The sequence below is a fragment of the Sciurus vulgaris genome (genome assembly GCF_902686455.1).
Source record: "Sciurus vulgaris genome assembly, chromosome: 1".
NCBI classification, from domain to species: Eukaryota; Metazoa; Chordata; class Mammalia; order Rodentia; family Sciuridae; genus Sciurus; species Sciurus vulgaris.
In genome coordinates this window covers 121,259,425-121,277,490 of record NC_136461.1, presented here as the reverse complement: position 1 = coordinate 121,277,490, position 18,066 = coordinate 121,259,425, and the positions used below count along the sequence as shown (strand labels likewise).

The 18,066-nt window shown below is 45.6% G+C and overlaps 1 protein-coding gene across 7 annotated transcripts; it reads right to left on the bottom strand.

The window, feature by feature from the left end:
- Positions 1-718: 718 nt before the first annotated feature.
- KCNJ9 (potassium inwardly rectifying channel subfamily J member 9) lies at positions 719-8,093 on the bottom strand. 7 transcript variants are annotated; one of them, XM_079109687.1, is made up of 4 exons: positions 7,814-8,093; positions 6,647-6,745; positions 4,631-5,632; positions 719-2,102 (listed from the first exon to the last, which is right to left on the bottom strand). In XM_079109687.1, exons 3-4 carry the CDS (start codon positions 5,478-5,480, stop codon positions 1,771-1,773), a joined length of 1,182 nt encoding a protein of 393 aa, XP_078965813.1. In that variant the 5' UTR covers positions 5,481-5,632; positions 6,647-6,745; positions 7,814-8,093; the 3' UTR covers positions 719-1,770. The 7 variants fall into 7 exon arrangements, with proteins under 7 accessions (XP_078965813.1, XP_078965816.1, XP_078965817.1 ...); XM_079109690.1 differs by having other exon boundaries at positions 4,631-5,623; XM_079109691.1 differs by having other exon boundaries at positions 6,647-6,699.
- Between the last annotated feature and the right edge of the window lie 9,973 nt (positions 8,094-18,066).

The window sequence follows — 18,066 nt, the reverse complement described above, 5'->3', positions numbered from 1 at the left end:
GAGGGTGGCATAAGACTGTGCATCTCCAGAGATCCCTGCCCCAGGGGTGCTGACAGTAGGCGGTAAACACCCAGATGTTTGGACTCGTTTTCTCCCATATTGATTTCTGCCTTTTCAATCCTACAAGGGATTTGATCCTTTTGCCTCTGAAGCCCTTCCTGCTTCAGTTCCCCATTACCGCTCCAGGAGTCCAAAAGGCCTTCTAAGTGCTTTGTCCTATCTTTCTTGCCCATTTGTCTTCCCATACACCACCTCTGTTTGTCATTGACCAGTTTCCACTGAATTCCTGATCCCAAAATTAAACTCTTTAGCCTGGGCTTGGGTCTCTTTTCCCACATACAAAACTCTACCCTTCACATTTCTCTGCTCCCCCAGGATCCTTAGTTTCTTTCAGCTACTCCCCACCTTATTTGACCCTCAAATTGTGGTTCTTGGTCTAGCAGTGTCAGCATGACTTCAGAACTTGTTAGACCCATACATTTTTGGTTTCCACCTCAGACCTATTGAGTCAGAAATCTGGGAGCGTCGCCCAGCAATCTGCATTTTACCAAGTTCGCCAGGTGATTCTGATGCACAGCAAAGTTTTACAACTTCTGCCTTTCATCATTCTCTCTGCCTGACTCATTTCATACCTTTCTGATCAATAAAACCTTCCCACTCCCTGCTCTAAGAGATGGCCCAGGTTCTCAAAGTGAACAGTACCTTTTTCAGTTGCCACCGGTGTATTTGTGTTCTTTCCATGTGCCCTATGTTCTGGTGATAGGAACAAGATCTTTGAAGGTCTGCCTCACCTGACATTCAATCAGTGATTTGGACAATCCACCTAACTCTGCCTCAAGGACAAACTCTGCTTCTCCAAGAACCACCATCTCTCCCTATGATACCACTTTTCTAGATTGCGTCCCTGGCGCTTCTGCTTCTGAAGCTGTCCCATCCTACCTCTGTGATGGTACCTGCAAAATTTTGCTCTGTTGTCACAAAATAACCATCTGTGGGTCCCCTCTTCCCAGGCCCTGCTCCAGAGCCCCAGCTCCAGCATCTGTCCCCACTGCCTGTTGCCCTACACCCTGAGTATCAAGGTCGTTGAAACTGGCTGAGCTCCCTTATGGCTACTTATCCTCCTCCTGAGTCTGTCGTAGTGGAAGGGTGGAGCTGAGGGAGTAGTCCTCATCTGTGCCTATATCTGTTTAGCTTTCTCTCCTCTAGTTCAGTTTGGGCTACTGTACCCAGCTGTGATAGGTGTGTCACACACAGGATGCCAAGGAGGTGAGTGGGGACTGCACTCCATCTCACACTGTTCCCCAAGCTAAGCATCCTGGTTTGGGAATGCATGTGTCTGGAGGAAAAGGATACCTTTTTAGAATTTGCACAAAGGTGTGCTATGGGTAGCGACAGCCCTGAGTGCACCAACTCTCCAGGTAAATGGTACCAACAAACAGGTCTATTTACCTGTTCACTAGTTGTCGTTTTGTCACCATCTCCCATCTAACCCCCATAAGACCATCCTTCTGCCCACTTCATCTACCCATGAATAGGTGTGAAGGTCAAACACAGACAGATAGTATGTTTGCCCATCCCCACCTTCCATTCTCCTGAAATCAGGGATCCTTCCTTCTCTATTGTATTCTAGACTCAAGGTTCTCAAGGGACCTCTCCAACTTTAGCACATTCCCTGGGATGTCACCTGGTTCCTCTTCTACCTCCAACATCCAGCTTCCCATGTACCTGTGTCTGGCCTCCGGTCTGCCACAGGGATTTGGAGGAAACAGGTCACACCTTGGACTCACTCTCTGGGGGTGGCAGGCAGCCATTCTGCTCCTTGTCAGCCCCAGCTTCCCCACCTGCCCCTTCCCCTGCCCCCTCCTCCTCCACCTTCTCATCCAGCCGGCTGGGGATGGACCAGTAGAGATGGGCGTCAAGGCGGGCTGCAGCCTCTGCCAGCTCTCGGGCACTACATGAGGGTGTGGGCACTTCAAAAGTCTGGTGGAAGCTGGCATAGTCCACCTCGTAGAAGCCATCCTCCAGGGTCAGCACTGATGTGAAGCGGTGGCCCCATAGCACCTCATCCACCAGGTAGGAGCTGCGAGCTTGGCATGTCATACCTGGAGAAAAGGAGCATATATCAGGGGGATCCCAGCCCCAGGCTTCCCTTTCCTGTCTCTTATCCCACAGTTCCATTCCCAGCACCCTCCCTGCCATCCGTCCCCAAGGCCCCACCTCACTTTGGTGCAGCCTATTTTCTTCCCCATTTCCATTCCTGTTCTTCCCTACCCACATGTCTCCCTTTCCTAGTTCACATTTCCCCCTCCTTAACCTTGAAACTAACCTTAAGGATTGTCTGTTCCAATTTCTTACTCCACATAGGGTTCCCTACTGGAACATTCCCGACAATGGGCATCTACCTTGTACTTGGTTACCTCCCAGAACTGATGGCTTACCATCTCAAATGAAGCCCATTCCTTTGTGTGATGGCTCTAATAGTTGGGTTGTTTTTCTTTATATAAGTTAAAATCTGTCTCCTGGGATTTCTACCCCTTGGTTTCATTCTCTTCCTACTTGACACACCTTTGAGTATATAAAAACAGGATTCAGATTCCCTTGTTTTCTTTTTTTCAGATTAAACATCCCTGACCTGACCTGAATTTTACTTTCTTGATTGCAAACCAGAATGGCCAAAAAGGACTCTTTAAGTGTCCCTTTGAGTGTGATAAATTCTCCAGTTGTGGCCTAATTCATGCATAAAAGAGGGCTCACCATCTCTTGCTTCTGGCCAGGATGTTTTAGCTAATAGGGCCTGTGATTACATTACATAAACGTTTCTGGAAGCTGCATCACATTGCTACATCAAGCCTGCAGCCAACTAAAACCCCCAGTTCTTTTTTTCACTAGAGCTCCATGCTGTGCTTACATAAGTGATTTTTTTAAAGTCTAAATGTAGAATTTTATATTTATTCCTTTAAAATGTCATCTAGTTGGGTTTTGGCTCATTATTCTTGTTTTTCAAAAGCATTTCAAATCCTAAAATATTACCATCCTTTCCAGCTTTATCTCTCTAGAAAAATCAGACAAGCTTCCATTGCTCTCATCTGTACCTCACCCTCCCCAGTCCTCCTTGCTGGGGGCCTGTGTTCTGTCTTCCCTGTTGGGCTACTTGCACCCCCAGGGCCAGTCAGTCTCCTCCTACACCAGGGTCTCTCCCCAATTCATCTCTAAAACAAAGGGGAAACAGAAAAGTGACTATTAGCTAACCAGAGACTGGTTCTAATGTTGAAAGTCTGGCCCTGTGACATTTTGGGGAAGGCTAGAATAAGAAGAATCTCTTTAGGGAGGAGAAAAGGCACAAAAGTCACTGCAGAAAGAGGGGTTGATAGGAAGAGAGGCAGGGGTTGAGGTTCAAAGGGAAAAGAGGGCAGAACAGAAGGTTTCCAGGATGCTGCCTGAGATACTGGCAAAAAAGGAGTGACAGCTGGAGAGGTAGAGGAAGGGGAATAGTGTGAGTGGGAAGGGAGAGAGCTAGAGTAAGCCCCATGTGAGTAAAGGTGGAATGAGAACATTGAGCTTAGGGGGAGGTTGGTATAGGGGTGCGGTTGGGGGCGGGTGAAGCATAGGCTCAGTTTGAAGGGGCCAGGGAAGGGGTCTGAAGGTACCAGCTTGTCATAAGATGCTAGCAGGGAGCAACAGCTCTGACCTCAGTAGCAGGAGCTGCAGCGCCCCCTAATGGACCTTTATTCATCATCTGCATTTTCCTTATCCTCATCCAACTTCTAGATCTCAAGTCCTAAGCTCTCAAGCTCCTACATTGTTTTTTTCATACCTGCTCCCAAACACATTACTGTGTAGGCCCAAGCTGGAGATACTGACATCACAGGTGAATTTCCAGTTCTTTCTGGGGGCTAGAAATAATACCATAATCTATTTCCCTTGTCAGTAAAAGTTGAGAATCTTGATGAATGGATGGGATAAATGAGACAGAAGTGAAACCTTTCTTAAAGGTCCTCACCCAGGAATAACTCAGGCTAGGGAAAACCTTCACCACCCAATTCCAGGGACCCAGATCTCTTGGTCTGAAAAACCCTGAACCTAAACTTTTATTCCAAGTAGGGATCACTAAGCACTGAAGCCAGACCTCCTGTGACCAATCCAGGCACAGGTACTTTTGAGCTTATGACGGTGGAACATTGACTTAAACTTTTTGGGGCTATCTCATCTCTGAAAAATGAACGCAACAAGTTATCTTCAGAGGGTTCTTGCTAGAATTAAATGAACTCAGAGGAATAAAGAGATTTGAAGACTGAGGATGTCGCTGGTGCTAGAGTGCTTGCCTGGCATGAGTTAGGCCCTGGGTTCCATCCCCAGTACCACAAAAAGGGCCATGGAATGGTGCATTACACAGAGTAAGCATTACGAGTGTTACAGATTATTATTATTCCTATTTCATGTGTCACAAAGCTCCAATCCTGGTCCCCAGGCCCGCACTCTTCATACCTCTTCTAGCTTCCACCTCTGAGCCAGGTTGCACTATCACCCCAGTATCTGACCTCATCATCTTTTGGTCCATCCTTCTGCAACTTCCCTGGCCCTCCTCTCCTCCTCCCAGCAATGCCCCTCCCTTCCTCGAGACCGCCCGCACCCGTTGCTTCCACCATGCCCTCTAGGATGACCACGATCTCGAAGTCGTCCCTCTCTAGAGCGCGTCGCGAAGCCTCCCAGAAGGGGCTGGCGGCGTCGATCTCATGGCTGATGACAAGAGGGGAGACCAGGAAGAGGCGATCATCGCCAGTATCGAAGCCCACGCTGAGATCAGTCTGGTGCAGCGGGATGAACTCGCCCTCCAGCGTCTGGCGCGAGCGGATGAGCTTGGCGCGGATGGATGCCTCCACAATGTGCGAGGAGCGCAAGTCGCCAACACGGAACATGAGACAGAGGCGCCCATCGCGCAGTGACACCACGGCATGAGAGGAAAAGACGAGTGTGGCGGCTCGCTTGTTGGGTTGCGAGATCTTGACGAACATGCAGCCTACCATGAAGGCGTTCACCATGGAGCCTAGGATGGCCTGCAGCAGTAGCAGCACGATGCCCTCGGGGCATTGGTCGGTGATGACACGGTGCCCATAGCCAATGGTGGTTTCGGTCTCAATGGAGAAGAGGAAGGCAGCCACGAAACCATTGAGGTTATTGACGCACGGCGTCCACGCTGTGTCCTCCAGGTGTTCCAGGTCGCCGCGGCCATAGGCGATCAGCCACCAGATGGCGCCGAAGAACAGCCAAGTGAGCGCGTAGGCGAGCACGAAGAAGAGCAGGCTGAGGCGCCACTGCAGGTCCACGAGTGTAGTGAACAGGTCCGTCAGGTAGCGGTACGTCTCGCGTACGTTGCCCTGCTGTACGTTGCACCGACCATCCTTCTCCACGTAACGCTGGCGGCCGCGACGCCGCGGCGGCTCCTCCGGTCCTGGTGAGAAGGCCGCATTTTCTTGCGCCATAACGGCGCCGGGCGACAGGCGACCTGGGATGGGCTGCGGACGTTGTTGTCAGTGCCAGTGCAAAGCACGCCTGGAGACCAATGGGGACCCTGGGGGCCACCCCGCGCAGCCCCGTGCTTGGAGCCTCGGTGGCGTTGGGGGTCCTGGAGGGGCTTAATAAAGGTTTACCGAGTTAATGGACCTTCCCAGGATAGGGAAACTCGAGACCTCCCTTCCAGCACCAAGTGGAGTAGCCCTGAGCAACTCCCTTTGTGTTTCTCCGCCACGATTTTCCTATCAGTAGAATGGGAATAATGCACACAACACTATCTGCCCCCAAGCTCAAAAAGTTGTGATGATTAAATGGGAAATGCACATGAACTGGATATACTGTGCAAGTTCAATGACGATTTTTCAGGAAATACAGGCATTTCAGTACCTAAACCTTGTGTAAACACCTCTAGCTGGGGTGTGCAGCACCTCACGGGGAAGTTCCTAGACAAAACATTCAGGCTGTGAGGGAGTTTCTGAAATCATCAGTGGGCTCCTTGGGGACAGGCAGTTAATCAGCCACTACTGAGTGGAGTTCTTCTTGACCTAAGGACTTCTGCCACCCTTGCCCAGCTATGGTCAGTGTAACCCCCCAATGACTTCTCTATGGTTCAACCTGAAGGCTCTTATAAAGTTCCCCCCAAGATTGATGCACAGAAAGCCTTTCCCATTCTTCCCTTTCTGGACCTCAATCTTCCCACTCCTTCCTACATCCCCCACCCCCTCCCGCAACAAATGTACCAAAGAGAAAAAAATGTAAGCTATGGCAAGTAAGTTATCAATTTCCAGTGCTCAAGGATTGAATATTCCCACTGGAAATCCTAGAAGCCTGTGATCACTGCTGCTCTAGTGTCAGCCCCACTTTCCCTGGGTTCTCCCCAAAGGAGACAGTCTGAAAGTGGGGGATGGGCTAGAGGATATGAGATCCACAGGGCACATCAAGAGTTATGCCCCTCAGCATACTATTCTTCATCAGAGATGAAATCAGACCAAGGGAAGTCCTGAGCACCTTCATCTATTTCCCTGCATGCTCTAGTTTTTTCCCCACAGCCTCCTACTTCCCATTCACTATCTCAATGCCAACCCCACTCCCACCTGCCATATGCCCCAAAGCCTACATTCCAAGTGAAGCCCACCTGATTTTGCTTCAAATTCTTCCTCTGAGGAGCTCTCTGAGCTGCAATCTGCCCTGAGAGACAGAGATCCAGAATCCTTTCTTAGTCACCCAGGGACCCCTAAGCAGTATGAACCACAAAAGGAAAAGTCTAGAATAAGGAATTAGGAATGGTCGACCTTCCCTCTTTCCTGGGGGCTGTCCTCTACTCCCAATTCCAAGAAAACCTGGGCTAGTGGTGGAGGAGGGAAACAGGAGTGTGGCAAAAGGATCACAGATGGCCTGGATGTTTGACCAGGTCCGAGGGAGAAACTGCCTGGATATATAACTGAATCTAGAACCCTAGAGTTTTAAACTCTGGAACCAAATGCTCTGTGCCCAGACCTTTGGAGAGAGTGTGTGTGTGTTGAGGTAGAGGGCAGAAGGAGAAATCAAAAAGAGATGACTCGGAGCTTAGAGGCACTCCCATATTTATTTTCCATGGAGTCATGGGACAATTGACTCCATGGAGGATCCAGGGGCAACATGGCAATAGCAGGTTAAGGCCTTTTCCCTCCCCCAACAACAGGCTTCTTTTTCCTTCCCTGTAGCTCAGGGTGTCCTAGGATTGATCTGGTTCCCAGACCCCAGGTCATGCAGCAAACTGGTTGGGTAGAATGCATCCTAGCTTTAACCCCAAGTGACTTCCAAACATTCTCTCAGGGTTTTGAATAATCTGACCTCTATCTCTATGCCCAGGCTTGGAAAAGGGACTTCAATGTCTGATGATCCCCAAACTCTCTTGCTCTCCATTGTCCTAGGGTTCTAGTGAGCTTTCTTTTGACTGTGTCCCATCTCCTGTCTTCCTGAGTGAGAGGACTGCATTTGTCATGGGGAAGGAAAGGTGTGTAATTGTTGCCTCTGTCTCAAGATCAAGGACTTGATTTTTGCATCTTCCCTCCAATAATTCTAGTTCCTCCTGATCTATTCCTCCTTACTTCCTGGGCATGCTATGACCCCTTTCTAGAATATCTCAGCACTACATTTTCCTGGACTCTTTTTGCTTCCCCTGGAGAGTGCTGGGCAGCAAGGGACTCATTTTTTTGGAAGGAGATCTGGTAAAAACTCCCTCAGAAATCAGTTCCTCCCAAACCCCCACTTGCCTTGGAAATAGGGGCCCAAACCCCAAATCCCCCACAACTCAACTCACAGCTCGTGGAGAAGAGAGTAGCCAGCAGCAGAGACCCTGGGGGGGTGCCGTCCATGCCCCTGACACTGCCCCCCCCAAAACGGGCCCCCTTGGAGAATGGGAGCCGCAGACACTGCTGTTTCTCCTAAATGTAGCGGCAGCTCCGACTAGGACTTGCTATCTGTGTCATCCCCACTTCCCAGGCTCCCCTGCTCCTCTCTCGTTTCCATGGCAACCAGTCTGGCGACAGCTCCAGAGCATCCCCCTCCTTCCCCCGTCTTAGGTACCACTAGGGGCTGATCTACACGCCATAGCTATTTTTAGTCAAAGTCCCTCCTCCTGGACAACTCAGAGCTTGCCTCCTCACCCTCTCATAGGAGAGAGAGATTGAGAGAGAGAGAGAGAGAGAGAGAGAGAGAGAGAGAGAGAGAGAGAAAAGCTTGCATGCTGGTCCTAGGAAGCTCCTTGCTCTGGAAAACTATGGGCTTTGAGGTGTTTGGGAGTAAAATGTTTGATTTACTAGGATTTCAGAGGGTCTTCTGGGAGCTGGCATCTCACTGCTGCCAATGGGGTCCTCTGGTTACAGGTACTGCCCTGGGGTCAGGTCACCATTGCAGTCTCCATTTTTGGAGAGGCCTCTGATCCAGAAGGATGTTGCTAGAGGGAAAAGAGATCTACCCAAGGCAGGGAAGGGAGGCAGGGTCAGGAGTCTAATCCTTGTCACTGATTTGTGATGTGACCCATAGGAGTCTCTTTACTTCTCTGAGGCACGGTTGTTTCACATATCCCAGAATGTGTGCATGAGCAAACAACCCCTACCTCCCTATTTCGCACAGTGTGCAGGTCAAGTCAGGCAATAGAAATAGAAGGGCTTTGAAATATATTTTGTTAATATCAAAAAGTTGAGAAACAACCCAGGTATACAACAGAGAAAAGTTTAGGTTAGGACCCACAGTAATTGTTCATTGTACAGTCTTTAAAAATATTTTTCTTCTTCTTTTTTGGTGGTACTAGGGATCAAAACCAGGGCACTCTACCACTGAACTACATTCCCAATCCTTTTTTAGTTTATTTTGAGACAGGGTCTCATGAAGTTGCTGAGGCTGGTCTTGAACTTGTGATACTCCTGCCTCAGCCTCCCAAATAGCTGGGATTATAGGGATGCACCACCATACTTTGCTGAGACTTTTTTTTGTGTGTGTGGTTGGTATTGGGGATCAAACTGAGGGCCTCATGCATGCTAGGCAAACATTTTACCACTGACCTACGCCCCCAGCTCTAAGACTTTATTTTTTTAGGGCAGTTTTAGGTTCACAGCAAAAATCTAGAGGAAGGTACAGAGATTTCTCATGTGTCCTCTGCCCCTGTACTGAATAGCCGCCCCCATTATCAATACCCTCTGCAAGAGTGGTACTTCGGTTACAACTGATGAATCTACATTGAGGAAACATAATCACCCAAAGTTCATAGGTTACATGAGGATTTACCCTTAGAGTTGCACATTTTGTGGGTTTGGACAAATGTATAATGACATGTATTCACCATTATAGTATGATACCAAATAGTTTCACTGCCCTAAAAATCCTCTGTGTTCTGCCTAGACATCCCTCCCTCCCCCTAATCTCTGGCAAACCTCTGATCCTTTTACTGCCTTCATAGTTTTGTCTTTTCCAGAATGTCATCTAGTTGGACTCATACAATATGTAGCTTCTCAAATTGACTTCTTTCACTTATACATTTTTTGATAGGAGGGGCAGTAGTGGGGATTGAATCAGGACCTTGCACATGCTAGGCAAGTGCTCTACCACTGAGTTACATCCCCAGCCCTCATTTGTGCATTTAAGGTTGCTCCATGTCTTTTTTTTTTTAAATATATTTTTCGGTTGTAGATGATATTTTATTTTATTTATTTATTTTTATGTGCTGAGGATGGAACCCAGTACCTCATACATGCTAGGCAAGTGCTCTACCACTCAGCTACAGCCCCAGTCCCTGCTCATTGTCTTTTTATGGCTTGATAGCTCACTTGCTTTTGGTGCTGGATAATATTCCTTTGTCTGGATGTGCCACATTCACCTACTGAAGGACATCTTGGTTGCTTCTGAGTTTGGGAAATTATAAATAAAGCTGCTATAAACATCTGTGTGCAGAGTTTTGTGTAGAAACAAGTTTTCAACTCCTTTGAGTAAATAACCAAGGAGCATGAATGCTGGATCCCATGGTGAGAATATGTTTAGTTTTGTAAGAAACTGCCAAATTGTCTTCCAATGTGGTTGTGCCATTTCGCATATGCCCACCAGCAATGAATTCCTGTTCCTGTGGCTCCACATCCTTGCCAATAATTGATATTGTCAGCTCCATGCTTTTTTCACAAAGTCACACTGCCTCAGTAATGTAATAACTGGCATATGGTATAACAGCTTAGTATAATGAAAATTCAAGGTAATAGTTATTTTATATATGTGAATGTGTGTGTAGATAGAATGTTATGTAAAAAAGCAGAACGTTAAATGTTCTTATAAATCAATTGTGGTTATATGGAAATAGCTGTAGGAACACTTAAAAAGCTCAGAAAAAAATCTTGGAGGAAAGGAAATACTTCAAGACCCATTTTCCCCCAGAGAAATAAGAAAGTTTTGTTCAGTGTTAGGGGTTGAATCCAGGGCCTTGTGCATGCTAGGCAAGTGCCCTGCCACTGAGCTACATCCCCAGCCCTAGTTCCAGGGAAATAATTAAAAGTAGGGTGGTATATAGATGTAAGGTGTTAGGTGCAAGGCGTTATTGTTGTTATCCACATTATTATACACAAGATATAGATCTATTCTTTTATAGATTGCTTAAAGTTGGAAGAAAATATGAACTGAGTAGCAGGAAGATGTAAAAATGGACACTGGAGGGATAGATGTTTCTGAAACAAATTGGCAAGGCAGTGGGGAGGCAGTGGGGGATGCTGAATAATTTAAACCTGGGAGGCAATGATGTGGATTAAAAATCTCTACTCTGTCCTCTAATACCTGGGAGACTTTGAGAAAATTTTACTTCACCTCTCTAAACCTCAAGATATTTTTCATCTAAAAAAAATGGAAATGACTATATTATCCATTTCTTGAGGGTTGTCACAAAGATCACATAAAGCAATGCCTGACATGTAAGTACCATGTAGATGCTAGCTACTATTTTCCTCTCTCTCTTCCTCCTCCTTCTTCTTCACTGTCATAGTCAGCATCATCTTACCTCATCTCAGGGACCTTTTGACAGCCCCATCCAGTTTAAGACACCTCCCTCTGTCCTGGCACCACCCAGTGAGACCTGCAGGGGGCACTCCTGGTGCATTGCCCTTCTCTGCCCAACCCTTTTGCTGTGTTTCTTGCTGTTTCAAGTGGAAATATCGAGTTTTCAGCCTGAGATTGGCATCAAGACTGCTGTTAAAGCCCCAGTCAACAACCTTGTCTCCTGGGCCTGGCCTTGTCACCTGAGCCTTGAGACTGCTAGTCTGCCCTTCTCCGTCCTGCCAAGTGGCTGCTCACATTGGTTCCACTGTGCCAGGAGCTCCAGAGAGAAGAAACCAAACTCCTGGGCAAGAAGAAATTTGCATATATCTGGCCCCATTTGCTGAAGGGGGAATCACAGAGCTGGCAGTGCCCTTCAGAAGGTGTTTCAGCCAGCCCCCTGCCTCAGTTCTGGCTGCCCTGAACCTAGCCTCTTTGACAAGGAGACTGTGCTACTCTCACCTGATTGATTTACTGATCTGCAGATTTTTAGACTTTACCTGTTATCTAACCTCAATTCCTTGTTTATCATTGAACTTGAAGTGAGGTAGAATAAAAATAAAAGTATTCCTAGCCACCAGTATAACAGAAAAATAGGCAAGATCTCTTGTTTTTAGGTACTGAGAGAATAAAGCAACTTTGCTAGGAATCAGTCCAAATATGTCAGTACAGTTATGATGATGGGAGATTGGAAATGAAAAATACTGGGGACTGGAAGGGTACAGCTGGGCCTCTCTGCTAGGCTACAAAGAAACTTGGTGAAAAATAGAAAAAGCAGCCCACTGGGTGGTGCAGTCCTTGTGGTATGTGGCTTGGAGAAGAGGTGGGATTTTTTTTTTGAGGAGGGAAATTAAGTTCCCTTCCTCCACCAAGCCCAGCTCTGGGTTAGGATGGCAGGATTGGCAGCTCAGTGCAGGTCTGCCTTGTGCCATTACCAGTTGTCTTTGTAGCAAGCCCTGGAGTCCATCCATCTGGGAAGACTTGCTTGAGCAAGATCATGAGCCTTCTTGGGCAAAAGCTTGGAGGTAGGAGAGAAAGCCTAAAGACAGGAGATGGTTGAAGAAATAAGCTTGGTGGAGTGGAGAGGCCAATCTAGTAGATTATATCAATTTCTATAAATTCAAAGGAGATGGGGCCTTCGAAAACTCTGAACAGAGGAAGGATATGGTCAAAGGAGGAGATGTGGTAAAGAACCACAGCTGGACATTCCAGTGAAGTGAAGGAAAAGCAGATCACAGCTCCAGGGACAAACAGTCTTGGCTGGACTCCTCAGACTGAGGTTCTTCCTGTGTTTCTGGTATTTTCAGAAGAACAAGAATACCAGAAGCCTTTTCACACATGGTTTTGAGTTGCTTTATAGGATTGGGAAGAGATAGACTGGGATTTAAACATTATTTGACATTTAGAGCTGGTCCAGGAGTTGCCTCATTTACAGATAAGAAATGAGTACCCAAAGAATAATCAAGACTTAGACTCATATCACCCAACTCCAACTCTAGGCATCCTCCTCTTTTTTTTTTTTTTTCCCTGCACCCAAGGGTTTTCTACCACCAAGCTATATCTCAAATCCTTTTAATTTTTTTAAATTTTGAGACAGAGTTTCATGAAGTCACTGAGGCCTATCTCAAACTTGTGATCCTTCTGCTTCAGTCTCCTGAGTTGGTGGGATTACAGGTGAGCACCATCACACCCGGTTTCTGGTGATTCCTCTTCCTTTTCTTTTCTCTCCCGCCTGCCTTCCTTCCTTCCTTCCTTCCTTCCTTCCTTCCTTCCTTCCTTCCTTCCTTCCTTCCTTCCTTCCTTTCCTTCCTTCCCCCTCTCCCTCCATCCTTTCTTCTTTTCTTTTCTTTTCTTCCCTTTTCTTTCTTCTCTCCCTTCCTCTCTTCCTCTCTCCCTCCCTTCCTTCCTTCTGGTATTGGGGATAGAATCCAGGGGCACTTAACCACTGAGCTACGTCTCTAGCTCTTTTTATTTTTTATTTTGAAACAGGGTCTTGCTAAATTGCTGAGGTTGACCTTGAACTTGTGATCCTTTTGCCTCAGCCTCCTGGGTCATTGGAACTACAGGTGTCTACCACCACACTGGTCATTTCTTAATTCCCTGTTGTTTCCCTCTCATCACAGGGTACTATCAGTAGACCCAATTGGAAAGACACTAGTAGAACCACATAATTAAAGAAATTTTCTTTCTCTTTAAGGGAAGAAATTTTTTGCAATGTAATGAGGCATCCCCTAATATATGTCTTTTAAAATGTGGTTTTTTGTATATGACATTTACTTAGAAGAAATAGTCTAGGACTGGGGATAGAGCTCAGTTGGTAGAGTGCTTGCATCACATGCACAAGGCCCTAAGTTCAATTCCTAGCACCTTAAAAAAGAAAAAAAGAAAAAGAAAGAAAGTGGTCTACTTAAATAGCATCTGTTAGTGATGGGGGGACGTAGCTCAGTCCTTCTCTTGGATCACTCCTCTGTGACCAGAGTTATCCTGCTGCTAGGGGTCCTAATGGAATTTGTCCAGCATTGTGGGGCCTTAGCACCAATGTGTCAGATGGAATCCAGAAATAAGCCATATCAGTTCCTCTGTCCTTTCCAGCTAACTCCTTTGACTTGTTAACTGTTCCCTGTTCTGAACCCCTCTGTCATGCCTCCCAACACAAAGTTTCCCTGATTCCTATCTACTGTTACTTCTCTCAGCAAAAGCCCCTCAAACTAGTGCACATTTGTGGATTCTCCTACAACAGGCTGCTCACCCCTGCACTCTTCCTGAGGGGGGCCCTACTCCCACTATGAATGAGGTGAAAGAAGGGAGGAGGCCAAAGTTGGGAGGAATAAGTCTGAAAGGGGCAATGAACAAGATCAGGAAGATGCAAGTTGTGAAGTGAGAGAAGAGAGAGAAGTCCTGAAGGAAAGAGTTCCTTTGTCCTTTTGTATGGTGGACACTGGACATCATAACTCAGGGAAATTTTTTATATTGAGGTGTGACCAAGGGTCATAGCCTCCTGTTAAAAAATAAGACTGTGCCTAAACTATACAAATTCTCTCTAGTATTACCCTAAGACAAGCTTTGGAGTCAAACATACATGGATTCAAATCCCTGATCTAACACTTTCTAGCTATGCTACCATAGGCAAGTCGCCAAAAACTCTCTTGAACCTTGATTTTTCCTATCTCAAGATCCATGATGCATAGTAAACACTCACAAATATTAATTTCCTAGGCCCCTATCACTGATTCCCTATTGGGTTCCTAGTGACTAATCTATATATCCTTTTTTACATATATATATATATATATATATATTTGTTACAAAGCATAATTGAAGAATGAAAACTCAATTTCAATCATTCATTTTAAATTAACAGAACTCTGGTAGCTTAATTGGCCATGGGAAGGAGCATAGGGCAAGAGTAAAGATTCAAGACTATTTTTAGATTTTTGGTCTGCTTGACCAGGAGAAACACAGAAATAAGGAAATCACAAGCACTCCCACCCAGCCTTGGAGAGGAAGATGATGAGCTTGGTTTGGGGCCTGTCAAGTGGGCATGGAAACCCCCTGCAGGCAACTAGAATCATGGAGGTGTATCTCCAAAGAGAATGCAGGGGTGAAGATAGAAATTCGGGCATCACTCAGAGACACTGTAAGTTTCAGAGGTTCCAGGAGCAAGATATGGAAAGAGAACACAAGACTTATCCATGGGATTTGGAGGAAGAAGTGGGTCTAGGTTTGGATGTGTAGGGTCAGTGGAAGAAGATGAGGGTGGAATGGTGCCATGTCCAGGTTAAAATGGGCCTTCTGTCCTATGGTAAGGAACTAGCATTTTACTTGTAGACTATTGGCAATTATTGAAGGTTTTTGAACTGAGAAGTGACATGGTCAGATTTGTGTTTCAGAGAGCTAATACATTATGGGTGCTTAATGATTTTTTACATAAAAGAATTCATGATCTGAATGATTATTAGAGTGGGGAAAGATGAAGGTAAGAAGAACGGTTAGAAGTTGCTACAGTAGTCCTGTGAGAGGTGATATTGTCCCAGACTATTGCAAAATAGTAGGATAGAGAGGAAATGGGCAATATTTAGGTGATTTAGAAAGCAGGTAACTTTAGCTGGACTGGTGGCACACATTTGTAATTCCTGCTACTTTAGAGGCTGAGGTAGGAAGATTACAAGTTCAAAGTCAGCCTGAGCAACTTATCAAGACCCTGTCTCAAAAAAAAAAAAAAAAAAAAATGTAGCAAATGGTAAAGTACCTCTGGGTTCAATCCCTAATACTGGAAAAAAAGAGAAAGTATATGTATTGATTAGATAAGGAAGAAGAAATAAGGAAAACTGAAGAGTATTGCAGGCTACTGTGTTTTTGGTTGGGTTATATAGTGTATCACTGTGGTAGAGAATAAATGAAGAGGAACATTCATGTGAGCAAGATGACATGTTCTACTTTAAATGTGCTGAATTTGAAATGAATATCCAAGTGGGCTGGAGATACTGACACATGGATGATAACTGAAACCAAATGCTTAGATAACATTTTTGGAAAAATATAAATATAAAATAAATGTCTATTAATGACTCCATAAATCATTATAGTTTTTTGGTTTTTCTTCTCTGATGTTCTCCACTTTATTTTGTAGTTTACCAAAGCCTCCAAATCCTCTCAAGCTCTGAATGTCAAGACTGAGGGCTCCTTAGGGATCTTTAAGATATTCTGTTCTTATTACCTTTAAGTTCTTATAGCAGCCCTACAGGGTGGCCTTTAGACCACCTTACCACAGCCCCTCATTTCTATTTGCAGGAACAGAGAGTATGGAGAACTTGAAGAAAGACTGGGAGACTGTTTCTAGTACATTGTCCTTATGTCTATTGTATTTCTCTCCTTTGGTAAAGTTCTCTGAAGGGTAACCTATACTTGCTAACATTTTCTCACTTTCTAACAGATTCCTTGTAATCTGGTTCTCACCTTGATCACTCTTCTGAAACTGTTCTCAAATGTCACTAGTAGCTTTCTCATTGCCAAATCTAAAACCTCCTCTCTTTGTACCAGTTGACACTGTTTCAACCTCCTTCTGAACAGTTGCTTCTTCCTTGACTCTTGTGACAACTCACTCTTTGACTCCTTTCTGCCTGTCTGGTGGATTCACTGTTACTCTTTGGGGACCCTTCTCAGCATCCAAATGTAAGAATTCCTCATTCTTTTTGTCAGCCTGTCTTTATACTGTTCAGTCTTTGTTGAAAGCTACCTTGCTGTCATGACTTCAACTCACCCTGCCTTGGCAGCAACTACCTCCTTCTCTCTCTGGCTTAAAGCCCTCTCCATACCCCCCAGTTCTGAACTCATCATATCTTCTTTCCCATCTCGGTCCTTTCACCAGGTTGGCTCCTCCCCTGAGCTTCTTTATGTCCATTAAGGATCTCATTGTTTTCCTGATTGTTTAATTTCAGATTCTAGTGTGATCTCTGAAGCCTCTCTCTTTTGCTTGTCGAGTTGGTCCTTAAGTTTTTGTTTTCCTTCTTCCTTTCTCTCTCTCTCTCTCTCTCTCTCTCTCTCTCTCTCTCTCTCTTTCTCTCCTTCTTTTGTGTGGTACTGGAGATTGAACCCAGGGATGCTGTATGACTGAGTCACATCCCCAACCTTTTTTTTTTTGCTTTGAGACAGTCTCTGCAAGTTGCTAAGGATGGCCTAGAACTTGTGATCCTCCTGCCTTAGCCTCCAGAGTTGCTGAAATTACAAGCATGTGCCACCATGTCTGACTTTTTGTTTTCTTTTGACTTTTCTGAACCCCAGTGTGTTTACCTTTCATTATCACCACATTGATTGGGCTCTCGTCTCTTCATGCCTGAATTATTACAGTTATTTTCTATTTCATCTACTTGCCAACTGTTTCCCCTTGATTCAAACCTGCTAGCTCACCTCAATAAATAGTGCCTTACCTTTAGCCCAGTCCTTCCTTCTTCCCCAATGAGGGCTCTTTGAAAGGTACATTTACCCACATATGGTTTTAATTTATAGTTTCTTAGCTTTTGTTTCTGGATTTGTACCAACTGAATATAGTAACACTGGTTATTGATGAGAAATTAAATGCCCATGCTGAATGAAAATGGGAAACAACTATGTTCTTCTTTAATAAGTGCCAAGAAGGGAGATTGTGGATTAAAAAAAAAAAAAAAAAAAAAAAAAAAAAAAAAAAAAAAAAAAACTCTCAAAACACAGATCCAGATAGTGAAAGAAATATTGATGATGAAGTCTGAAGTCTTGAAGATGTTGATAGTGCTGAGAACCACTCCTCTATACCCTAATCCAATGGAACAATCTCATGCTGTTTTTTCCAAATGGACTTATATTTTCATGTTCCCTCAAAACTTTGCTTATGTGTTTTCTCTGCTTTAAGTGACTTCCCCACCATTGCCTCGCTCCTAAATCCTCTGCATGCTTTGGGACCCTCAGCAGATGCCATCTCTTTCCCTCCGCATCTGCTAGGAGTCCCTTAAGTAGAATGGCCTTTCCCTTTCTGCAGCCTTCAAAAATCTCCCGCACTTTTCTCCTGTTCCAGACTTATCTTCCCTTCCAAGAGAAGCCGCCGTAGCCTGGTCTGGGATGATGTTCTTATTTCGCATCCAGCACCGCACCAATTATTTAGGAAATGGTGAATAACAGAAATTGAGCTGAATGATATAGCCCGTAGCCCCGGGAGCCCAGGCCCAGCCAGCCCAATCTCACTCCAAGAAGCAGCCCGCCAGAGCCAGGGGACCCGTCCTGAATTAATTTCCACCTCATGAACTCCGCCCTAGTCCCGCCCCCGCGGCTCCCCCTCTGGTTCCACGTCTTTGATACGGCCGCCTCCCATTTCTTCCTTCTCTCTTCCCCTGTCATCTTGCCAGCTCGGCTTCTATCGCTTCGTGTATCGTCCCTTCATCTCCTTTTCTCCCTGACTCTGTCTGGGTCTCTGTCTTTGGGTGTTTCTGGGCCTCCATCTGTCTGGGTCTTCTCTTCCCTGCCCTTACGCCCCGC